This window comes from Mycetomoellerius zeteki, unplaced genomic scaffold (genome assembly GCF_001594055.1).
Source record: "Mycetomoellerius zeteki isolate Tzet28-1 unplaced genomic scaffold, Tzet1.0 scaffold153, whole genome shotgun sequence".
In the NCBI taxonomy this organism is placed as follows: domain Eukaryota; kingdom Metazoa; phylum Arthropoda; class Insecta; order Hymenoptera; family Formicidae; genus Mycetomoellerius; species Mycetomoellerius zeteki.
This window is the reverse complement of record NW_017256479.1, coordinates 11,156-35,749: the sequence shown is the minus strand read 5'-3', so window position 1 is coordinate 35,749 and position 24,594 is coordinate 11,156. Positions and strand designations below refer to the sequence as shown.

The 24,594-nt window shown below is 31.1% G+C and overlaps 5 protein-coding genes across 9 annotated transcripts in view; 3 read left to right on the top strand and 2 right to left on the bottom strand.

The window, feature by feature from the left end:
- Positions 1 to 1,847, top strand: part of Br140 (bromodomain-containing protein 140) — a 5,852-nt gene extending 4,005 nt beyond the window's left edge. The window contains exons 6-8 of the mRNA XM_018444675.1: positions 1 to 300; positions 431 to 802; positions 1,604 to 1,847. The exon at positions 1 to 300 is cut by the window's left edge and continues 104 nt beyond it. Of these exons, the coding sequence (XP_018300177.1) occupies positions 1 to 300; positions 431 to 802; positions 1,604 to 1,784 (853 nt within the window). The 3' untranslated portion in view covers positions 1,785 to 1,847. The remainder of the gene's footprint in view (positions 301 to 430; positions 803 to 1,603) is intronic.
- Positions 1,848 to 2,973: 1,126 nt separating this feature from the next.
- pyd3 (beta-ureidopropionase pyd3) lies at positions 2,974 to 6,273 on the bottom strand. 2 transcript variants are annotated; one of them, XM_018444683.1, is made up of 6 exons: positions 6,162 to 6,273; positions 5,031 to 5,209; positions 4,423 to 4,667; positions 3,907 to 4,295; positions 3,394 to 3,711; positions 2,974 to 3,052 (listed from the first exon to the last, which is right to left on the bottom strand). In XM_018444683.1, the coding sequence occupies exons 2-6, from the start codon at positions 5,120 to 5,122 to the stop codon at positions 2,978 to 2,980; spliced, it is 1,119 nt and encodes a 372-aa protein (XP_018300185.1). In that variant the 5' UTR covers positions 5,123 to 5,209; positions 6,162 to 6,273; the 3' UTR covers positions 2,974 to 2,977. The 2 variants fall into 2 exon arrangements, with proteins under 2 accessions (XP_018300185.1, XP_018300184.1); XM_018444682.1 differs by lacking the exon at positions 6,162 to 6,273 and having other exon boundaries at positions 5,031 to 5,261.
- Positions 6,274 to 7,013: 740 nt separating this feature from the next.
- Positions 7,014 to 11,055, top strand: YL-1 (Vacuolar protein sorting-associated protein YL-1). The gene is made up of 7 exons (XM_018444716.1): positions 7,014 to 7,187; positions 7,289 to 7,491; positions 7,586 to 7,806; positions 7,874 to 8,056; positions 8,211 to 8,421; positions 9,557 to 9,772; positions 10,756 to 11,055. The coding sequence occupies exons 2-7, from the start codon at positions 7,358 to 7,360 to the stop codon at positions 10,985 to 10,987; spliced, it is 1,197 nt and encodes a 398-aa protein (XP_018300218.1). The 5' UTR covers positions 7,014 to 7,187; positions 7,289 to 7,357; the 3' UTR covers positions 10,988 to 11,055.
- A 1,704-nt stretch (positions 11,056 to 12,759) lies between these two features.
- On the bottom strand, positions 12,760 to 19,440 carry Rab11 (RAS oncogene family member Rab11). Its single transcript, XM_018444717.1, has 5 exons — positions 19,024 to 19,440; positions 16,831 to 17,026; positions 16,001 to 16,275; positions 15,113 to 15,269; positions 12,760 to 13,089 (listed from the first exon to the last, which is right to left on the bottom strand). The coding sequence occupies exons 1-4, from the start codon at positions 19,061 to 19,063 to the stop codon at positions 15,133 to 15,135; spliced, it is 648 nt and encodes a 215-aa protein (XP_018300219.1). The 5' UTR covers positions 19,064 to 19,440; the 3' UTR covers positions 12,760 to 13,089; positions 15,113 to 15,132.
- Positions 19,441 to 22,433: 2,993 nt separating this feature from the next.
- LOC108720590 (zinc finger C4H2 domain-containing protein) lies at positions 22,434 to 24,594 on the top strand. 4 transcript variants are annotated; one of them, XM_018444686.1, is made up of 5 exons: positions 22,434 to 22,836; positions 22,932 to 23,103; positions 23,708 to 23,889; positions 24,012 to 24,236; positions 24,329 to 24,594. In XM_018444686.1, exons 1-5 carry the CDS (start codon positions 22,778 to 22,780, stop codon positions 24,456 to 24,458), a joined length of 768 nt encoding a protein of 255 aa, XP_018300188.1. In that variant the 5' UTR covers positions 22,434 to 22,777; the 3' UTR covers positions 24,459 to 24,594. The 4 variants fall into 4 exon arrangements, with proteins under 4 accessions (XP_018300188.1, XP_018300192.1, XP_018300191.1 ...); XM_018444690.1 differs by having other exon boundaries at positions 24,027 to 24,227; positions 24,329 to 24,458; XM_018444689.1 differs by having other exon boundaries at positions 24,027 to 24,236; positions 24,329 to 24,458.

Sequence of the window (24,594 nt, the reverse complement as noted above, 5' to 3'; positions counted from 1 at the left end):
AATGAAAATGAAAGAACAAGGTGGAGCCTTGATAGAACAGACTCGCAAAGACTTTCCTGAGGTTAATCCAGTCTCTGAACCCGAACAAGTCGGTTCTAAATCTAGAAAGAGAGAAAGATCGAATCGTAATCGTGTGGAAACAGAATCACAGTCCAATGAGAAGGAAATTAGCGGGGGTGTAAATAGGAGAACAGCAGTGTTGTTCACTCGCAAAGCTAGAGCGCGTAATGCTAAAAGCAGTCAAATGTTTCTTCCGGAAGATGATAAAAAGAAACAAAGTGATAGTTTTAAAATATATAGGTAATTTCACACACACACACACACAAAAGATATTTTTTAATATGTAATGCTTTTTTGTTAATGCTTATAATTGGTTTACATTAATAATATTTATGTTACAAAAACTTGTATACACGACTAATACTTCTAGGAGTGGAGCACTGGATAGTGATGTGGGTGAAGGAGAAAGTCAATCATCGAGCTGTAGTAGTTGCCCCACAAGTAGATCCACTTCTCCTGATCTAGAAGAGCAGAAGCAACGACAAGAAATTACTGATACAAAAAAAGAAAACGAAACTAAACAAACGAGCACCAGTAGTGGTTTAGAAGCTTTGCAACTTGTATGGGCTAAATGTCGTGGATATCCTTGGTATCCAGCCTTAATCATTGATCCTAATACGCCTCGAGGCACTATACATAAAGGGGTGCCGATTCCAGCACCACCTGATGATGTTCTGGCGCTTGCAGATAATTACAAAGATCCAGTTTTTCTTGTGCTTTTCTTTGATACGAAGCGCACGTGGTAATTATTCGTAAATGTAGAAACATATAAGATATTTAATTTGCATTTTAGCAAGAGTAAAAGAAATAATAAATTTTAACTCACATTTTGAAAAATTATGTTAATTAAAAAATTGAAAATAAATTTTGATAGAAAAATATTTCCATTCTCAATCAAAAATATTCTATTTATTATACACAGATACAAATATTTTTCGTATATACATGCTTTTATACAGAGTGGCTGGTAAGTTTTGACAAAGCGCTTGTGTGTAGATAGAGCAGACTAAACTGAGTCGAAAAGTCCTCTACCATTTTGCAATTTTCACAATAGTTAACAAGATATTAATTACTAAAAATTGCCGAATATTGGTCTTCAATAATTTTATACTCAAATATTATCAACTTTACAGAAAAACTGCAAGAGACAAAAATTGTTTATTTTCTTCTCATAGAACTCTTAAGAATTTTATGAGAAGAAAATAACTATTGTGAAAATTGCAAAATGGTAGAGGACTATTCGACTCAGTTTAGTCTGCTCTATCTACACACAAGCGCTTTGTCAAAACTTACCAGACACCATGTATATATTTATACATATATGTATGTTCAGTATATAAAACATATACATATATGATATAATAAATTTGTTAATCGCATGAAGAGATAATTTCAAAGCAGGAAGATACAGAATTTTGAGAAATAAATATTTTTCAATTTTATAAAAGCAAACATGTAATTTACAAACAGTAAAAATATTCAATTTTATAAAAGTGAACATAATTGACAAACAGTGAAAATATTACCATTTAACGTTTTTCAGGCAATGGCTGCCAGGTGAGAAATTAGAAAAACTTGGCGTATCACAAGAAGTGGACGAAGCAAAATTAATCGAATCGCGTAAACCTACGGACAGAAAAGCCGTAAAGAAAGCTTATCAAGAAGCTTTACATTATCGCAAACAAACACATAACGCGGTAGTAGACAATACGTCCACTGGATAAATGTTGTAAATACAATAGAGAATAAAATATGTAGGTAATCTGAAAAATCTTTCTAATTAACTAATAAGGAATTATGTAAAATATAAATTTATAATTAAATATGTATTTATAATATATAAAATATATAATTAAAGGTTTACAGCGTTTTATTAATATTTTATTTTGCTTTACAATTAGCTACAATTGCATTATTATCTTCTAAAAATTAAAATTCACATCTGTAATTAAATTATGTTATTATCAATAATTATCTAATTTTATGAAAAAATCTTTTTTATATTTCTAATGATATAATGATGCAATTGTATAATTGACATACAGTTTTCGAGTTTAGCTAAGTTATATATTTTATAATCTTTTTTCCACATAAAATATATATCCAGAATATATTATAAATCTAATTGATTTGATAGTCTTAATATTCAGCATAATAATAATAAAAATTTTCTTAGAGGTTGTATATGTATATATAAATATTTTTATCAATTAGTTATTGTATAAAATTTCATTATTGTATAAAACTGTAAATTATTATATCAATTCACCAAAACAAAACTTGAAAATAGATTTTATATTAATATTGTACAAAATGTTATTATAAATTATATTGAGGATGTGATATTACAAATGCTTTGAAGTATTTTTTGATCAATTACTTAGTAAAATTCTTTCTTCTGATTGATAAATCATGTTTCGAAGCATTTGTAATAAGATTTTGACCGTATCAATTAAAAGATTTTTAGATTAATGCAAATTTTATAAAATATACAAGTTTGAAAATATATATAAATTTTGGAAATCTTATTAAAAAATATTACACAAGAAAGTGAAATAACTTTACAATTTTCTTTTTATGGAATTCATATATATGAATTTCAATTTATGTATATAAAAAAATCACATGGAATAAATAAATCATTTGCGTAGAAAAATATAAATTTTGTTAACCTTAGAAAAATTTGTTAACCTCACGTTAAATATTTTAAACCTAATGCTGAGCCTGAAGCGCAAAATATTAAATTGAATTTTATTTTTAAAAATATGAAAATTGATTATATATATATATACATTTAATAGCGATAGACGATACAAGAACATTTGATTTTGAATTTATTAAAATTTATAAATTGATAAACGTATTTTAATTTTAATTATAACTTTGTAAAGACTTTATAAATGCAATTGTTTTGTTTTTAATCTTGTTTACCATCCCGCTTTGAAACATATTCAGCAAGTTCTTTAGCATACATGTCGAGCCGTTGTGTCATCTAAAAGATACATTAAACAAAATAAACAAAATAGAATTTGAATAGTTGAAGGTATAAAAAAGAATTTTTGGAATATATTCGATAAAATATATTCCTTATCAATCATATTTTAATAACAATTCATTTAATCTCTGTTTTTTTTTCAAACAATTTTTTCGAGTAAATTTAAAGTACATATTTTTATTATGTGAATTAATTCTGTTCACTAAATATCTACAGTATTATTACTTAATATTTTCTTGAATTACAAGTATTAATGTATTTGCCAAACTTATTGTCATTATGATTTTATATATTATTCTATACATACAACGAATAATAAAAGAATATGAAACACTCACCCTAAATCCCCAAATATCTTTCACATGTCGACACATATTGAGGTCCAATTCTCCAACGAGAAGTCCATCTTTGTGCCGATTTAGACTTGGAGTTCGCGAGCCATCAGGGGCAGTAATATAACTAGATCCATAAAAGAATCCAAAGTCGTTATGCGCTGGTTTCCCATCACCAGAAGTAAATTCATTTGCAAAATTCTCAGTTCCTACGCGATTGATAGCACAAGTGTAATAACTATTTGCTATCGCGGCGCATCTTGCTTCGATTGGCCATAAATGTTCCGATAATCCTTGAATAGTTGCAGATGGATTAAAAACGATCTGAAAAATATAAAAGATATTATATGATTGAGAAATCCGGATAAGATTATATTAATTAGATTGTGAAATTAGGAAAATTATGGAACGATAAATTTTTCCTCTAAAGAAAATCAATTTCAAATTTTATAAGAAATAATATTGTACGCCGAATTTACTTATTATCTTATTTAGAAATGCTTATAATCCATGACTCACTTCCGCCCCATTTAAACCAAACATCAACCAGTTCAATGGATGATGACGTCCATAACATATATTAATCGCGATGCGTGCAAAGGGAGTATCGAATACTGGATGCCCTGTGTTGCCTTCCATGTAGTAGGTAGATTCGTTAAAATCTCCGATACGAGGAATATGATTCTTTCTATGTTTCCCAAGGACTGTACCATCTATATTGATCACCACGGAGGTGTTCCAGATAGTATCACCGTCAACAGAATCTCTCTCTAAAATCGGTGATACTATTACCATATTGTATTTCTTAGCGAGCTCAGACAGAAACACAGTGGTAGGTCCTGTTTCAGCATCCTCGGCAAACTCGCACCACGGATACTTTTCCCTCGTGCAAAAAGCGAACGGCATAGCTGCAATAATCGTATAGATTGATTATTATACAAATTTATATATTGCATATATAATAAAATTATAATACTATATAACATAATTTAATAACTATATATATTATATATAACTAATGGATTTTTCACATACGCCATGCTTCTTGAAGACATAAAATGTTAACGTTGTATTGAGCTGCTTGTACAATATATGATTTAACTTTGTTATATATTGCATCTCGTTGATTTTGAATAGAATCTGTTGTCGGTGCTACTATGCTATGTTGAATCAGTCCAACGCGAATTAGACGTGGAGCACGAAGCTCTTCATGGACTCGACTAAGCATCTGCCATCCTTTTACTTCAAAATTTTTATCTTCATATTCTATACCTAATGGACTAAAAATAATATGTAAAGGTGTATTGTTTAAACTTTTTAACATTTATGTTGTGCATAACTTAGATTTAACTCTGTTTTACAAAACTATATTCTATCAAGAACTTTATATTTTATATTTCTTGTATTCTCTGATAAAGTATATGTTCAATACATGTACATATAAATATGCATTAAGCAAACAAATTGTTATAATTATTATTGTGATCAAATAGTTATAAGATTAATATTTGCAAAATAAAAATATACACATCTTTATTCATAAAGTTTAATATTTTCTTTTAACCAGTATAATTAAATAAATTCTTATATAAGTGATATATCCACAGATAGAAAAAGATATATTTTGCAATATAAAGTCTTACGTAGATGAATGCCCATATAAAATACGTTTTACTTCAGTCAATTTGTTTTGTGGTATATATTGCTCTAAAATTTGTTCCACAGTTTCAGTCATGATTGCTACCTTGCTGGTTTACTTTTTGACTGAATAATCTTGAAGCTTGAGGTTCTATAAATGAGATAGCACTTCTCCCCACTGTATCTACCAAAGCAGTAAAAACAAGATTAGACAACATGGGAGACAAATATCTGAAGGACATTACAAACATCTGCGAAATTCTAAAAGATCTTTATGTTACATTATTGTTGCAATATTATTGCATCATTATTACATTACGATATTGTATATGTTATAACATTCTGTTGAATACAAACTAATAATAACATATTACATCAATATTATATAATTTACTACTCAAAAATGTTATGTGTAACATATGTTATATTACATTTATATTGTTGAATGAAAAATTATTAACATTGATTCAGCAGGGTGTATCATATTGATAGCAAAGCAAATTCATTTTATTCAAACTTATTTTATTTGTTACAAAATAATACAAATGTATGTACATTGAAAAAGAATTATGTATAAATATATAGGACGCTTTCGCCAAAAGTATTATTTTATTTTTGTTGGAATGGAATTGTTAAAAAAGATAAAACGACGTTTGTGTCGACTTAATTGTATCAGTAAATAAGAAGCACATATAAAAAAAAACATGAAGATTTATGAAAAGGTATAATATGGTGGTGTCTCAGCACTAATTCACAAGTTCATAAGCATTTCATTACTTTTATATATATATATATATATATAGTGGGAAAATACATGTTCTATAGAATAAGAATCATGTGAATATAATGACCAGAACTTGTTATCTCGTAGAATGATTAATTTTTATTATAAAACAATATGTTTATTATGGAAGCTTTCCATTTTGACACAAGTCGACACACTCGACACAAACATCATTTTATCTTACTTGACATTTCATAAATAACAAAGATAGAATGACACTAATTATATCAGCTTGTGTCAACAAATGGAAAGCATCCTTTGTTTACAATTTGTTACAAGGTAGTTATAATTTTTAATAGTAGAACTGGGTGTTAATTGAAGAATACTTATCGCATAATAGTAAAAAACGTACAAAATTTTTATAACACAATGTGACGCACGCTTATCTTATCTGTACGATTCTGACTGCGTTCCGTTTCACGCATAATCAGCATGATGTGCATGAGGCGCATGATACATCATTTGTCCTTGTTATTCATCGAATGTTAAACAAGGCTAAATGATTACGCGCATTAACACATCAGGTGCGTTCGGGGAGTCGCTATTAGCGCTATTCTGTTATTATTCTATCCTTGTTTTACGTCTAATAAACAACAAAGATAGAATGACAGAAGTAGCGCTAATAGCGTCTCCCCGAACGCACCAATCATGTGCAATCATGCGTGAAATGGAATGGGTGCGTTCAGCAGAACGTTTGTTTTGCAACTGTTGTAAGTTTCCTTCGCGCTAATTGGATCATACTTTTAGATCTAGAAGAATGGTCCTATCTCAGCAGACAATCATAAAACGGTTGCAAAACTGTTGAGTCTGCTGAACGCAGCCACTGCACCTTCTATGAGAATATAAGGTCTGTTCGCGTTGCATGAAATCCTCAAATATTTTTGCACTTAAAATGAGATAGATATATATTTGGCCTTGAAAAGAGAGAAAGCGAAGATGCCGAGTGTCAAAAGTGCAAGCAACGCGAATGGATCTATAATGTGTGAATGATATGTGAACATATGACCAACATATGATTGGAAAAATACGATCGTAACAAGAACTTTGAAATTTTTATTCGCTACGAGCTGTAAGATGGCATAAATATCGAATTATCTTGATAACTGACTATGATATACCATATTATGATAATGCAGTTGGATTCCATGATTAGAGATGTCGAGACTGTCGAGGTATGTTTGCATTTATAAACAGCTGATAGATATCTGCATGATATCGTGCTATTCGTGTCTCATAGACAGAGTACAAGAAAATTTATCAACAAGTATTTGTGAACTTCTCAACGAGTGATAAAATAATATCCTTATTAAATGTAAACTTGGGGAAAGAAAAACTGGAAATAGAATTGAATATTGCAAGACTGAAGGTTCTGATCTAGGTAAATCTAACCTCACTTGACAATAGAATAACTTATCAACAACAATTATTAAAATATTATCTAATAATTTTTACATTTTTTGTCCTTTTAAAATCTTTAAGGTGCAAGACGTAATTAGATAACGTATACATATTAGTTGTATCGAAAGTTGGACAGAAAGTTTTATAACGATGGCTGCGACAAGGGAAAAGCGTACAAACGCTGGCAATAAAATGGCAAAGTTGTTAAACGAAGAAGAGGAAGATGATTTTTACAAAACTACGTATGGTGGCTTTGACGAAGTGGAACAGGATCACGATTACTTGTTTGTAGCTTTTATAATTCTATTTATTCTTATTCATTTATTACATTTATGCAACAAAAATTCATAACAAAGTACATAAACGATTGAATTTTAGAGAAGAAGATGAAGCTGAGGACGAAGTGGATTCGGACTTCAGCATTGATGAGAATGATGAGCCAGTTTCTGATACTGAGCAAGAGGGACCGAAAAAGAAACGCAGATTAGTAACGAAAGCATATAAGGAGCCTAAACCTGCCACGTTGCATACACATTCGACGCCCAAGGAGAAAAAAATAAAACAACCAAAACAAGAAAAGATTTACATAGATAGTATAGGTAACATAAATACTTAGCATATTAAATGTTTTTCTTTTCAATACATCCACTTTGTAATGTTATGCAGAAAGAAAATCAATTCGCCGCTCTACTGCCGCAAAGTCAGCAGCTACACAGAAACGTTTACGTGAGAGAAACGAGGATCAGAGGCGAAAGGTCAAAATTGTAAAGCATGACATATGGAAACCCACTCAGGAGGAATTACTGGAAGAAGCGTTACAAACAGAGGAGCTTAATTTGAAATCCTTAGGTATGTGTAAAACATTTAACAACGTCCTTTATTTGGACGTTTTCTTTCTTGAAGATAAAATTTCTTTCTTGAAGAAAATTAAATAAAATTAAAAATAAGACTAAATAAGAATATACCTTTAAGAAATAGCTATATAATTGTTCTACACTTACAGAAAAGTATCAGAAACTAGAAAATGAAAAAAAGACTACGAGGACTGTGAGAAAAACGCACGTTGGACCAATGATCAGATATCAATCATTGTCTATGCCGGTCATGGTATTATCTGAAGTAAATGAAGAAGAAAAGATCAATGTTGAATGCGATGATGAGAAAAATGGAAATTCTAATAATACAGGTTCTGACAGCTCTCAAAAAGAGAAGAGGTATATTTCATTTATTTAACTTTTTCTGATAAAATATAAAAAGGTATGAATAAGAGATAAGTCCACAAAACAAGTTTTCAAAATACTAAATTTAATATATTGTATTCAATATATTAAATCATAAAAGACCAAAAGGACACTCCCTTCAAGTTCCAACAAAAATATTGTGTATAAAATATTCAATATCGAGACTATGCAACCTATGTTAGACAAATACGACGTCTATTAAAAACGAGAATAAAAGAACACAGAAATTACATCAACAAAATACTTCCTGTGAATCTGTGATCACAGCCATGAATTCGAACAAAAGAACGTAAAATTCTTAGATAAAGAAAGACAATTGAGTAAAAGGCTCATATTTGAAATGCTGAATATTCAATTGCAATCAAATAGTTTGAATTTACAATCATGACATGGGGTTTTTGCACCACTTATGCGAGCATTTTAGAGAGATTCAAATAGTGACATTATGTATTCGCCTTTAATTTGTTTATTACATTGTATATGACGTATAGTTATTTCTACAGATGTGGCTTTTAGATTATAATTTTGACGGTCATTGCTTGTCTGACTTCCATCTGGATAGCACATGTTATATTGTATATTTTATATTTAATTTAATAAAGAGGAAATATTTACGTCTTGTAATCGTAACTTTTATAATTTGACTTACTACGCTCTGAATAACTGAGTTGTGATCTATGGAGAAGGAGGGTGAGTAAAATAAGCATACATTGAATTCATTACATTGCAAATGATAATTATGCCTATTGTACTCTTTAATTAGTCACTTGACTAAACAGCGAAAAGAAAAATTAGGCAATTTCCAACCAGACAGTAGGGAGATACTCATCCTCGGTCTCACATAGAGCATAATTTCAACATTTTTCAACTATTTTGTCAAGACATCTATAATATTAATCTATGAATTTGCTGAAGATGGTTTGAAGAAAACCGAAACGTCCAAATAAGTTTGTATCGACGGTCATTGTACAATTTTAATATATTATGTGAATATTATTTGATTATTATAAATTGCGCACCAATTCCCGCGCTGTGTTAACGCTCTCTTTGTCCGTATATTATATTATTGTTTTTTAATATATTGTAATTCCAATTTAATAAATTTCAGTGAAACAGAGTCAAAAATAGATGGAAAAGATGATAATAAAGAGGAATCTGTAGATACAGCTCCCTCTGATTCCACTAAAAAGATACATGGCGAAGAAACTGGGACATTTTATGAACGAACGTTTATTACTTTTGAAAACGAACAATCATATTCAGATGTATTTAAGAAATCGACACAACGAAGGCCGCCACTGAAACCTCTATGCGCAATCACACGGTAAAAAATACTATTTAAAAGTTTCTTACATTTACAATTACATATTTCTATATTTTATTATTTATAAAAAAATTAATATTAACCCTTAAATGTCTTTTCACCATAGAGTTCAACCGAAAACCACATTTTGACCTCCAACCGAAATCGAAACTTAGATAAGTCTTATTAAAAAAAAAAAAAAAAAGAGAAAGAAGCTAACGGAGTCACATTTTTTTCGGCCGGAGTCGAAATCGACATTTTTAAATTAATTTTACAGAGACCGTATGATTTTTAGAAATCATATGACAAATTTATATATTCTTAAAAAAACAAGATTTTATTAAAATATCTAACTATAATAATATAATAATATTGCAGTCTCTACTTTTAAAAGAAATTAAATCACAGTTATTATTAGGATCACATCAAAGTTTGTACTCAAATTGTCTTAAGCTTAATCAACGAGTTAATAATTTAAAATCTAACAGCTGTTTTTTTAAACGCTCACCGGTGTGTTGCAACTTGTATAATTTCAGTTTACCCAGCGAAATTTTCTTTTAATTTCGGCCGAAACCGAAACCGAATTTTGATCGGACTCTATACTCTTCTTTTTTCTAATGCTTTTTCATTGTTTATAACTTTTTTTATTAATAAAAATACATATATATTTGTTTGATATTGTTATGTTTCTTAATCCTACTGATTTGTTCGAGTCTATTTGGCTTAAAATGTAATTTATTTATTTATTTAAAAAATTTTTAATTATGTCGATCCAAATAATAAGATCGTATAAATTTGGACAGCAGGATTAATATTTGGTTTTGATTTAAAAAAAAATTGTTTACAATACTTTCATTTTTATGAAAGTTATAAGCGATCGAATTGGGTTGGATGTATCATATCCAAGTGTGTTGTTTTCGTGTTGCATTTAAGGGTTAATGTTACAGCATTTAAGGGTTAATGTTACAGCATTTAAAAAAATTAAGAATTTTTTGGATTGATAGGTTGGCTGCTAAATATTTAGATCCTATGACACAATTACCATATAAAAATGTACAGACCTTTCGATTACTTCGAGAAGCATATTATCAGCAGTTAGAAGGTCGGACTGATCTTAACGATGCTTCTCAAAGTCCAGAATTATCACGATGGCTTGAATGGCGACAGAAAAATCATGGTAATTCTCAGAGAAACACTATTCGTCTGGAGTCAGCATCTTTACCCGTGTCTTCATAATCTTTTGCTTTGTAAGTAATTTAAGATTAAAAATAGTTAATTTTTGTTACTTATGCGATAAATTAAGCTTTATTATGTATATGTAATATAAAGCCCAATAATACTATCTTTATAAAATAGTATCTATACAAAGCTCAAGTTTAGTATCTATATAAAACCCAATAGCACTATCTTTATAAAACATCTAATTTGTTTTCATGCATCCTTTTAATACTGATTGTGTATATAATATATAAATTATAACACTCTTCTATAAATTTATAACAAGTTACAAATTAAAAATATAAGATCGAATATTTTGTATGTTTATATATACAATATATAGAAATATTTTTCATATATTATAGTTTTATGACTTAAGGACATTTTTTTATGCATGAAATAATTTCAGCGATCATTAGTACTATACAATATTTATATATTGCATAAAATTATATATATAAAACATATTTGTTTCTCAATTAGTTTTTTTTTTACGTCAGTAATAAATTATATTCCATAGGAAGCAGTAAAATTATTTCTATCATATAAGTGTTTTATCACAACATAAAAATGGAAGTCATGTTACCTATGTCAAGTATTTATGGATACATTCAATGTAATCATTTATCTTAAAAGCAAGTTTGATATTTTATTAATAAAATAACGAAATACAAGGCATTATTAATAATCTATTGTTATAGATATAATATCTTTTCGTATTTAACTGATGAGGATAAAACAATCTTCTCTATCTTAAATTATATTTTTCTGCTGTATGTATATATATATAAAATTTATTCTACTTAGTTTAAAGGAAATTATAATTTGCCTTTCCTAAGTTTTGTAGCTTGTGGCCTACGGATACAGTAATAACTCAAAAATATCTGTAGAAAACTATGGTCACTTTGACATCGCTTATACTTATTACAGTTCTGAGTTTCATGTTTGTATGTGTATGTGTGTATATGTTTATAACAAAGTAATAAGCCTGCTATATCAAATGGTAATTATATTTGTGACGATTATCTTACCATTTTTAAGATTGCTTCGAGAAGCAATGGATTTTTCATTTCTTACAACGGATATATATATGTATATATATATATATATCGCGATAATATAAATTACACACGCTATAAAATCAGGTTAAACGTATGCATGATGCACTATAATTATCTTGCATTATTTTGCTTTTTTAAATAATCTTCCTAAAGATTATTGTAAGTGACAAATTTCAAACCGTTGATTTTTCTTGTAATCCATCGAGAAATAGACTTCGATTTATCAATACCTTACTCACTCTCTATTTTATTTAGGATACAATAAAAGCTCGTGAGACGTTAATGTATTACAGCCACAAAAAGCAACATCTTTTTAGGGTTTTGAAAAACGCCTATTCTATACAGCTTTCTTTATAATTGTCCTTATATAATTTTATCCGGTAAGAAGTTTGGAAAGATTCATGTAAAAATAAAGTAATCCCAAAGCATGTAGTGCCCAAGCTTGTACAGACTAGTACTATTATTTACGAAGAGCCGAGAGTGAGCAACGAGAAAGAACTATCTCAAGCTGTTTTTACCGCCTTTTTCATCATACGCCTTGTAAGCCCATTATCATATTTGTTTTCTTCTATATGCAGTGCATGATAGTATTTATTCATAATACTTCATTGCATATACGATCATAAACTGTTCACATACTCACGATCACGCTACGCGTTAAGAAGTCATTTATATATATGTATATATATGTATTACAAAGAAGCAGTAATATAACATTTATTTATATTATAACATAATTTATATCGTGACAGATAGAGAGACAAACAGAGAGAGTAAAGATGATCTTTTTCGCGGACAGAATGGTGCGCGTGTATGCGCGTTTACAGCATCATACAATCTTTTATTTTTGTTGTTTATCCTTGCTTGATTATTTTCACGAACATGTAATGCATACTCGTATACGGATTGATGGATACCCTCTCTCGCACTGATAAGGATAAAACTTAACATACGAGATTACATGCTTTCGCACATAGTCTTAACTCTCGTTCTGTTATGCACCTGTTATATCTACGGCCAACTAGTACTCCCACTTTTTTCTCCTCCGTGTGACTGCTTCTGTAAAACAAAATTACACAATTCTTTATAACACTCAAACTATAAGCAATAATTTGAAGGTGTACTTAATTAGTAAAAACGACATTATAAATAGAATCGTGAAATAAACTTTAGAATATATTTAATGATTTTAGAAATATATTCTGGAATATATAGATATATATATAAAATACTCTTTTATTATTGACTCGAATTAACATACCTTTTTCGTATAATATTTTATATATCTTCTTAGACACGTTTTAAATGTACAAGTATTAACGTATGTCTTTATTAAAGTATGAGATTAAGTACCTCAATACAATTACATTAATATTGTGTACGTATTATGGAATTATAAGTTTTGAAAAAAAATTACTTGAAAAAGCTTAAAAAATATTTGGATAATAATAAACAGTTAAGTATACAATGTACCCAATATTTCACATAGCACAACTTCAGAATCTAATTCCTGAAAAAATTTTCTGAGTAGGAAAAAAACACATAAGCATGGATCAATGATTCTAAAGGATTACAGATATATGGCTGCTTAAACCTTAAAGGAAAACAAAAGAATTTTGCAAACAATGAATAAAATAAGTTTGTTTTTTGTTGCGTTCTCTCTTTATATTTATATGCAAAAATATGCCTATGCCTATTATTATTATTATTACTATTGCTATTGCGCGAAAAAAGTTTGAAAATAAAACTGTTTACAACGCACACACAAAGATATATAAACATCTAATATTGTGAAATCATAGATACGCTTCTTAGAATCTACGAATATTACATAATTCCGTAATTACTCGGAATCACATCCACGCTTACGTAAACTTTCTTTATGATGACGTCAGAAACCACCTAGATTATAAGTGAATCATTTTATCAATGCTTAATATCTATGTTCATCTCGAATTGTTGAAATATTTTATAATTACTATGTATAATAATTAAGAAAGACTGAAATTATTTCTCTCATTAAAATTAAAGCACGAAATTTTTAATATTATCTATATGTATACATAATTATATATTGAATCAAATACGGCACTAATAATATTAGTGGAAAGATTATTATATATACAAAAAATTAGTTTAACAAATGTATTAACGATATTTCACCTTTAGATATTTTGAAGTATAAAATAATTTAAAAGTAAGCTGTTATAGAAAATAATTTACAACATATTTATTAATACATATTTATTGTTGAACACGAACTGATTTTTATATTTTAAAACATTTGTGATCTAATGATATAGAATATTCGAAAGTCACCGGGTGTCCTTTTAACAACAAATTCTTTAACCAATTCAAAGCCAATATTCCCTTTATTTTCTTTTCTTTCTCTAAAAGTCCTTATTTATCCTTATTATTGAAATTCCAATTTTTAGTGTTTTTATACGTAAAGCCTCACGTTGAAATTCTTAAAATTATTTGAAAAATATAGTTCTATTATTCATTTGCTCTTGAAATTTGATTCACAAAGTATCTTTTATTTTCGACCATTAGTTATTCGAAAAAAATATTGACTTGACATATCCACTAAGAAAATGTCAATTTTGAATTAATCAAGAAATATATTAAAAAGACATCTAGTTATTTTGAAATATCTTACGTAGATTCTAAATCTACAAAACAATCCTTTGAAGAAAAAAACTTAAATATTTTAATTATTTTAGTAGAAAATTATGTATAAGAGACTGTAGTTATATGTACATAATAGAAATAAACGACTTAGTACTTCAATACGGTCAACAGTATATAGAATATAAATTATTGGAATGAAAGAAACATGATAGAAGTGTCTTTAGTAATATTTAATTTTGATATATGTTAAAATTAACTCAATTTACAATCAAGTTAACATTAATAATATAATAAACTAATCATATAGTTTCCTTATATTAAATCTATCCTATTATACAAATGATCATTCCAGAAACTTTTTACTGCATAAACGAAATCTTTTCCGTTAGAAATTAAATATTATCCCCAACTGTACTTCCATGATATTCATACTGTATATATGTGTACACACATTTTAAGCAACAAGGTGAGTCACTGGCAGCACTGCTTACGCACTCCCTCAGCATTCATCGTTGGTTTGACTTCAATTTGTTCTACATTTTGTGGCCGGATTGTATCACCTTCAGGTGGGTCTCGTATCTGTTTTTGCGATACGATTCTGTATATTTCTGTAAAAACAAAAAATTTTGTTAAATGAGACAATAAAATAGGAACGATGTTTATCATACAATAAATATTAACTCTGATACAGGCAAGTCTTTATCTTAATAAAGTATAATATCAGATATTGAAAAAATATTTAAATATTATATTACAATAGTATTTTAATGCAAATATTACATGAAAAACATACAATTTTAATTCTATTGTAATATTGCAATTTCTACTATATCGTAAAATGAAAAAATTCTATATTTTATAATACCAAAAATTATAATATATAGAAGATAGCACATATATATTATTGATAAATACACACATCATTGATAATTGTTTTCATGGAAAAGATATTAGCTATTACGGTTTTAACATGGTTTCCAATGTTTATTAATCAATTCAATGTAATCATGCTAAATTTATGAAACAACATTGGATAAGGTATAGCTCTGTAGAAAAAACTATTAGTAGAAAGACTACATGCTTTCTATTTAGTAATACAAGTCTCGACACAAGTGATGTTCTATCTTTGTTATTCACTGAACGCCAAGATAATGATTGTGTCAACTTGTGTCACTAAATGGAAAGCATATATGGAGTCAGACTTTGATTCATACTCTATATATGTCTGAATTCAAAAGAAATTGATTAAAAAGTTAATTTTTGAGTGGAAAAAGTATGAGATTGTAATCCATTTCGAAAACAATAAATTCTAATACATACAAAATTATAAGAAAGTTACCTGTTAATATGTTTTGAAACGCTGTCTCAACGTTAGTAGAATCTAAAGCGGATGTTTCAATGAAAGATAAGCCATTTCTCTCAGCAAACGCTTTAGCCTCGTCAGTTGGAACAGCACGCAGATGCCTTAAGTCTGACTTATTTCCCACTAACATGATCACAATATTCTGGTCAGCATGATCCCGTAATTCTCGTAACCATCTTTCTACATTTTCATACGTCAGGTGTTTTGCAATATCATACACGAGTAGTGCACCAACTGCTCCGCGGTAATATCTAGTAAGTAAAGATTATTGATATATATGCTGTATATCAAGTTTAATGAATGCCAATTTTAAGTGAAATAAGTTTCTACACTTTTATTTACCTACATTTTTTAAAAAAATATAATTAATTTTTTTAAAAAATAATAGAAGTTTTTAATCATATAACTTTGAAAGTAAAATAATTTTGACAAGTCTCATTAATACATAATCAATTATAATTTTTCTATTAAGTTCAACTGGATCATAATATATCAAATTTTCAAAACTTATTCTTTTAAATTTAATTGCGAGAATATTTGCATATGATGTAATCATTCTAATGATAATAATAACTGCCTACAAAATGTAACTTTTACTAAAAAAAAGATCAAAGCTTTCATAACATTCTATCATTTAATTTAAAGAACAATAGTTTTGTCAAGATTTTTGTTCTCAATATTTTTAGTAACATTAAAGAGTATAATTTTCATGTTATAATTCATATAATGACATTACTGAAAATAATTGTAAATAAGCTATTATTACCTTCATATTTTTTATCCTAAATATGTAAAATTAAACTTACGCAGAAGTAATCGCGCGATAACGCTCTTGCCCAGCTGTATCCCAAATTTGGGCTTTGATGGTTTTACCGTCTACTTGTATACTGCGCGTTGCAAATTCGACTCCGATGGTAGACTTCGATTCCAAATTGAATTCGTTTCTTGTAAATCGGGATAGGAGATTACTTTTTCCTACTCCAGAATCTCCAATGAGAACAACTGAAAAGACGTAGAGAATTAATTAGACAAATATTTTGTAACGATTAAGTTTTATGAGATTGACAGATTCATTGAACCATTGAAACATTTTGTAATAAATAGTTTTATAGTTGTATTTTTATTTCTCTCATCTTAGCAATATCAACTACTTATATGTAATTGCTTGATTGCAATTGCTTTAAAATATTAAGAGATTATAGGTATAATTACTATGATTATTACCTAAAGATAATGACAATTAGGAATTTTTTAGTGTTTCCTATTATCTTAAAATGTATGATTAAATATAAATTTTATAGTACAAAAAATGAAAAAATATATTATATTTTATATATTATATTTTGAGATATTTGAAACAATTTTTGCTTAACAATCTTTCTTACATAAAAACTATATATTATGAAATAAAATTTATCATTGCATAAAATAAAGAACCATTGAATAATAAACGCAAACATTAAGTAGTCGTAAAAATCATAAACATTGCACAGAAATCTTTATTTGAAAAAATTATATGAAACTACTAAAAAAGTTGTATCAGAGGTATCAGTAAATCAGTGACACATCATGATCATGTAAAGCGTGCATATAATATGTGTATGACTATTCTTTCTATAAATTGCTATTCAAACATAAAGCATGGAAGAGAAGGCATGGCGGGGATCTCATTGGTCTCTCTCATTCTACATTTGCTTTCTCAAAGTAAGAAATATAAACATGATGTATACCATACATTATATTATACATATTTACTCATTTATCTAAAGCTAAAATTATTAAACATTTAATTATTTCAACACATTAAAATAGTTATTGATATAGAAAATATCAGAATATAGAATTCTCATCTTTAAAATCAACTCCATAAAATCGATTTTTTTGCATATAAATCGTGATTATTAAAAAAAAGTTTGAATAACAAAAAGAAGTAGAATTAATCCAACTTATCTGCCTTCTATGACCAGTGTATTCAGATCACGACAGTGACAGTGACCAAATACAATATATGACATTATATCCTATTATATATTAAGTCAAGGGTCAAGATCGACCAAATTGATGGAAGCACCAATAAAATAGCAATACTAAATAACGAATGGTTCTACAAACTTCTAAACCCATAGGCGTGGAGTTAATGTTAACTGTCTTAAAAAATCAATAGAAAATAAAGACTCAGAAACAATAATCACAGATAGTAGAGAAAGGGAATAACACATAGATTTCAACCTACCAGAAATTGCTACACATTAATACATGGTATTTGATAGGTCAAAGTTTATTATCTGTGTGATATTCCCTGTTTCCATTACTTGTGCTTTTCATTGTGTCTGGGTCCTTAGATGGATACAACCAGCTGACGAGCGATAACGTTTCTAGTATCTTTGCTCTCTTTCTCTTTCCCCCTCCCCTTCTCTCGCTCTTTCTCTGTCTCTCCTTCTGTTCTAGGAAAGTGCAGATGATGCGGAATGACAAGGCCGAAAGAAATTTCAAACATGTCACACGCACATGGATTCACGCGTGTATATACCCGCACGACGGACAACGGATACAACACCATCGCACGTATTCGATACGTGTCTATATCGCGCCCAATTACATATGTAATGTATAAATCGCGGGCGTTTTTCACGGCGCGGGGAAAGAACAGCCGAGTTAGGGGCGAGGAAGAGAAGGCAGGAGGAAAGGTGGGAGAGGGATATCTAGAGAAGGTCCGAAATCGGCGAAGCCGTCGACCAGGAAGTCGCCCCGAGGAATCACGACGGGACGCTCTCTCCGCGGGACATAGCCGCGATGGTGGGTCATCGTTTCTGATGTCATCGCGCGCGCGTTTCGCCACGGACGGGCGACCGCGGTCGGTCGTCGTTCACGAGGTGACGTTTGACGTGACGTACGTCGTCGCCGCGGCGAAAATGGGAACGATACCCGTCGATCGCAGAACGAAAGTCATGATGGGGATCATCTTCCGAGTATGAAAAAAAAAAATTAGTCACACATACCTTTAAATAAATAATCGTACTCGTCGTCCCGAGTGCCCATCTTGACCGCAGCAAGCAACAAGCACTTCTCAGCGAACCGACGTCGGTTACCCCCGGGGGATTGGAACCGCGCTACTGCGACGACGTATGGCTTATATACAAAGGGCAGAGAAGGCCGAGGAGCCGCCGATTGGCTCCCGTGTGTGTGCTCGTAGCTCTCTCGCTTCTCTTGGCTCCGCCGCGGACGTGAACGAGCGACGCAAAGCGCTGACAAAGGGATTCGCCGTCGCACGCGAACGATAACGGAGGAACGGAAGATCGGGGGTACCGATGGCAGTGCGAGCGCGAGCGATCGGCCAACGGCGATACAATTATTTTCGTTCTTTCAATTTAACTGTACAATATGGCCTCCTTTCTACGCCCCTCCAGGGCCTGACGCACCGCGCATGCGCAATCTTCGAGCAAGTGCGCGTGCGCGCGCGCGCACCTGACCGCGCTCGCTTGAAAACGGAATCTCCGAGGGACGCACCCTGGGCAAAATCGAGGGGGAGCGGAGATTTATGAGGGTTTCTTGCATGCTTGTTTCGGTCATACCCTTCACTATTCGTTCCCTTCTTTCCAGCTCTGTGATCCGCATGCTTCTGTTCGTTGAATCGTGACGATTTTCTATTCAACGATCGATTTCGCAGAATCAATTGAAATCTGCAATCTCACGAATTGTATCGAAGAATGGTGCACGTGGAGCCATCTACGTCCACTTTCGTTTCCTGAAAACTTACAACGTTTACCGTTATCGATAAGGTACTGGCGGAAGATAAAGAAGACAGAAAATTCGTAAAAATGGGGGAGGGAAATTAAAAGAAAAGAAACTGAGGATTTTATTACAGTTCTTGAATTCTTGAAACAAAGTAAAATTATAAAAATGAACGAATATTTATAACTTTATTAATCAACACCATGAATTTGCTTACTTTTGTAATTTTCACTTTTTTTTCAAGAATAAGCCCCCTGACATTATTTGTGCAAATAAAACATCAACGTACATTTTAATTATTTATTAACTATTATATTTCCCATAAATAAAATAAAATGGAATCATTTTTACTTGACAGAAACGCGTTGTTCGTTCGGCTTAAAATTATGCAATATCGAGAGATAATATAATTGCTAGAGCTGAGTTATGAATATTTTATCGGAGCGAAACTTTAAAGAAAGTTAGGTAACGTGCTACGTCACTCGCTCTATTCCAGGGTTAAATAGGGATCAATGGTACATTATTATTCATGTCTCTTGCGTTTGTGCTAAATATATAACCGTTCGATTCTTAAATAAATGAAGTAATTATGTATACTGTACGCGATTTTCATTATATAAATCGAACATAATTAAACATGGAATCGTATATCTAATTAAACGTTCATTTCAACCAGTGTATAAGATTAACTTTAATTTTGGTTTTACTTACTTTTTATCTTTTTCTGATTTTTTTTAGTTTATTATTCCTAATTTTTATAAATAAAAAAAAGATGTAAAATAATTAGTTAAATCGAGAATAAAGTTAATCTAAATTGATAGAAATGAATAATTAACATAGACGTTAATGATGTTATCGTACGTCAAATCGACGTCGATTCCATTGTCATTTCTCACTGTGAATAGAGTTTTAAATCACGAGTCTTAAAAAATGAACGAATTCATAATCGATTATTCTCCTCGAATTCGATTGTAATTAGTTAATTTCTTACGACTTATGATTTAAAACATCTATTGTAGATCCGGACTAATGCTGCACCTTTTATTCTATCTTGTATGATTTTCAAACACGAGAAACTGAACTTCACCACGTTCGTCTGATGGCGATCCCGCGTACTGCTCGCGAATGAGTGATGAAAAATACCAAAATAACGGAAAGATATATATCTTTTTCGTATTGTCTTTTCGGCAATACGAAAAGATACTTTTTAATTGACTTTTTGCTTTCCGAAAATGACAACCAGAAAGACATCTTTTTGTCATCTTTCTACGGTTGTCATTTTCGGAAAGTAAAAAGTCAATTAAAAGGTATCTTTTCGTATTGCCGAAAAGACAATATGAAAAAGATATGTATCTTTCCGTTATTTTGGTATTTTTTATCACTCATTCGCGAGCAGTACGCGGGATCGCCATCAGACGGACGTGGTGAAGTTCAGTTTCTCGTGTTTGAAAATCATACAAGATAGAATAAAAGGTGCAGCATTAGTCCGGATCTACAATAGATGTTTTAAGTCATAAGTCGTAAAAAATTAACTAATTACAATCGAATTCGAGGAGAATAATCGATTATGAATTCGTTCATTTCTTAAGACTCATGATTTAAAACTCTATTCAAAATGAGAAATGACAATGGAATCGACGTCAATTTGACGTTGATTCGATGATTTCGACGTCGAATCAACATCGATTCCACTGTCATTTCTCACTGGGGTTATGAAAAATTTCACTCATGTTATCTAATGAACACACTAATGAAATATTTTTTTTTAAATTCCCCCACAGGGAGAACTATGATGAAAAATAAATGGCTCTTGCACATAGGACATGGCAAACATTGCAGAACCTACGACGGAATCCATAGACGGTGTTCAAGATTCGAAATGGTTTTAAGCTAGTGCATGAACCAATCAGGGACCGGTATTCATAGGCTGCGGTCCACTTGACGCTACAAACGCTTCGAAGCGTTTGTAGCGTCAAGTGGACCGCAGCCATAGTCAAATCTTATATTCAAGACCGTCTTAAGTTCAGCCTTGAGGTGTCATGAACTAATCAGAAGGTCGTATTAGCGTCTTAAGACATTGCTTGAGATTAAGACCGGACTATGAACTCCGTCCCTAGAAATGGGATGTATATTGTCAGTCATGCAATTTCATTTTTTAGTTATCATATGGATAAGGCTATAAGATAACTATCAGTGCGATATCTGTCGTCTTTTAGTCATCTTTTCGTCGACTATATGCTTTCACTAAAAGATATCTTTATAACAATTAAGTCATCTTTTAGAAGACTTTGTGCTCTCTGGGTAATCACTAATTAATTGTTTATAAGCCTTAAATGTAGGTGTATGAATGAAACGTGTTCGGCTCAACAAAGAGGCGAAAATTCTCAAGAAATAAATGAAACATATCTTAAACTTATTCTGCGCGTTTTATATTTATGTATTTGTTAAATTTCAAGATGGGGTTTTATTTACGATTTCATAAGCCGCACGTTTTGCCGTATATGTGCACACGTGTGCAATTTTCCGATCTTCGAAATATTCTATGGAATTAAATGAAATTACATTGTGAATTTTGACGCGAATCGCGGATCATCCAAAGACTACAGAACGCGAGAAAAAAGTCATGGGAAATTGAATTGGAGCGCCTGTCGAGATTACGAGCCTCAGCATCCCAGATGGCGCGTCGCGTTTATCTCGTTGCATAGATTTCAAGTTCGCTATCTTACGCGGGTGAAAAGAAAAAAAAAGCGATTGATGAACCGAGTCCGCTGTGCTCTCGCGACTGCTGTTTGATAATTTTGTCAAACAGCTTCGCCAAAGTCCCGGTTCACGGAGTCCCTTTAATCTCGCGTAACTCCCGGAGTAATTCCCTTCCTGTGAAACGCGTTTTTTTGTTTCTCGTTAATCGCGTTAATCGCTCCGATATTGAATATGCAGTAGTCGAACTCCAGTTTAGTGGAAATCGTTGTTGAAATTCCGTGAGCTCCAAGCAATCGTAAATAACGAGGATTAACCTCCGGCATGTCGGCGTCCGAAACGGCGGTGATTTTTGCGAAGCTGGAAGCTCTAAAAGACATTAGGTATGAGGACGCAGTCTCGTTTGACTCTTGTCCTTTCATACATTGCATAAGAAATTTATTTGACTGGGTGTTTCATTTTGTTGTGCTCCTCACAGGTCAAAGACCCTTCAATTGGAGAAACTGAAACAGAGAATATTGCAAGAGGTGGAACAGACCGAACAGGAGGAGAAATGTTTATTAGAATACAAGCAGGAGATGGACTTGCTGATGCAAGAGAAAATGGCACATGTAGAGGAATTACGTCAGATACATGCAGACATCAATGCGGTGAATTGCATTGTTTGGTTTTTGTTTCTGCAAGCAAAGGTCTGTTTTTTATAGCTGAGCTAACATACACTTTTGGAATTTAAAGTGAAATAGGTATATATTTGATATTTAGCTGAAGTAAAACAAAGTTCTAGTGCAGAAATAGAAAACAGACCCCAAGATAGAGACTATATTCTAAAATTTATTGTCGGTTGAAAATTTGTAGTTTATATTACATGTACTATACAGGATGTTATATATTAGGTACGTTCGGGGAGACGCTATTAACGCTATTTGTGTCTTTTCTTGTTTTACATCTAATAAACAAGGAAGATAGAATGACAGAAGTAGCGCTAATAGCGTCTTCCCGAACGCACCAATTGAAAGTCTATACTTCAAGACAGTTTCATTACTAGATTTGTTCTTTTTAGCTGAATTTCTTGCATAGTTTATCTTTTCTCTTCACCTCTCAAATATAAAAAAAGAGAAAAATGACCTATGCAAAAAATTCAGCTAAAAAGAATAGACCTTACGGTAATAAATTTTGAAATACAATCAAAATATAATTGTATGGAATACATTGGAACTATATGGAATCATAATAATAAAGTTTATTCTTGACTAGATGGAATCAGTGATCAAGCAAGCAGAAGAAGCACGTAACAGGGCGAGGGAAACTGCTAAACTAATTCATAACAATGATTATCAACCACTGAAACACGACATTGATCGTATGCGCAGGGAATTCTTGGGTTTGGAGAGGTTACCAGAGTTGTACGAGACTGAGTCAGATCTTATCTCCCCTGAGTAAGTATCTATACTATCACGAAGCTGTTGAAGATCAGCAGTAAGAGAAATTGCATGTAATATCAGTCAATATGTGGAAATTGACATTACGGACTGAGCTGAGTCAAACTTTTATTGTGTAGACGGTTTGTTCATAGTTACTTTGAACGTCCAATGCAAAAAGCGGAATGGAGAGTAGAAGTACGAGGTGATGACTTGTTACCACCACTTGGACTACACCATCCTGGGCATCCAGGTGGTTCTACACCTTTCCTAGCTCCGCAACCCCTTCAAGGGCCGAGTAAACCAGAGCCTAGACCATTACCGCCAGCCCCAGGGCCGCCTGCTCCAACATTCAGGTACCACTGGTATATCTCATCCCTTTATTATATTTTTTATGTAAAAGTGAAAACATTAACTGTTACCAATTTTGTAATACGATATCTCTATTGCTTTACAGGCAACAACCGCCGCCTATGAAGTCTTGCCTTTCGTGCCATCAACAAATTCATAGGAATGCACCAATTTGCCCACTTTGCAAAGCAAAATCGCGATCGCGTAATCCTAAGAAACCAAAGAAGAAAGATTAATTATAATTCTATGACTATTTGTATGAATAATCCGCATTTCTACAATTCATGTTAAGAAAAGACATGTATTAATCATTTTTATAATCCATAGTAACCATGCACTCTTATCGTATCATTAGAATTTATAAGTGATAGC

Excerpts from the sequence above, each read along its gene's own strand:
- pyd3 (XM_018444683.1), bottom strand. The coding sequence starts at position 5,122 with ATGACTGAAACTGTGGAACAAATTTTAGAGCAATATATACCACAAAAC. Across the intron at positions 4,668-5,030 it reads TTATATGGGCATTCATCTAC|TCCATTAGGTATAGAATATG; the intron begins GTAAGACTTTAT and ends TATTATTTTTAG. Across the intron at positions 3,712-3,906 it reads TTGGTTTAAATGGGGCGGAA|ATCGTTTTTAATCCATCTGC; the intron begins GTGAGTCATGGA and ends TATATTTTTCAG.
- YL-1 (XM_018444716.1), top strand. The coding sequence starts at position 7,358 with ATGGCTGCGACAAGGGAAAAGCGTACAAACGCTGGCAATAAAATGGCA. Across the intron at positions 8,057-8,210 it reads GCTTAATTTGAAATCCTTAG|AAAAGTATCAGAAACTAGAA; the intron begins GTATGTGTAAAA and ends CTACACTTACAG. Across the intron at positions 9,773-10,755 it reads CCTCTATGCGCAATCACACG|GTTGGCTGCTAAATATTTAG; the intron begins GTAAAAAATACT and ends TTGGATTGATAG.
- Rab11 (XM_018444717.1), bottom strand. The coding sequence starts at position 19,063 with ATGGGCACTCGGGACGACGAGTACGATTATTTATTTAAAG. Across the intron at positions 17,027-19,023 it reads GTACGATTATTTATTTAAAG|TTGTTCTCATTGGAGATTCT; the intron begins GTATGTGTGACT and ends ACGTCTTTTCAG. Across the intron at positions 15,270-16,000 it reads GTTTCAAAACATATTAACAG|AAATATACAGAATCGTATCG; the intron begins GTAACTTTCTTA and ends TTGTTTTTACAG.
- LOC108720590 (XM_018444686.1), top strand. The coding sequence starts at position 22,778 with ATGTCGGCGTCCGAAACGGCGGTGATTTTTGCGAAGCTGGAAGCTCTA. Across the intron at positions 22,837-22,931 it reads GAAGCTCTAAAAGACATTAG|GTCAAAGACCCTTCAATTGG; the intron begins GTATGAGGACGC and ends TGCTCCTCACAG. Across the intron at positions 23,104-23,707 it reads TACATGCAGACATCAATGCG|ATGGAATCAGTGATCAAGCA; the intron begins GTGAATTGCATT and ends ATTCTTGACTAG.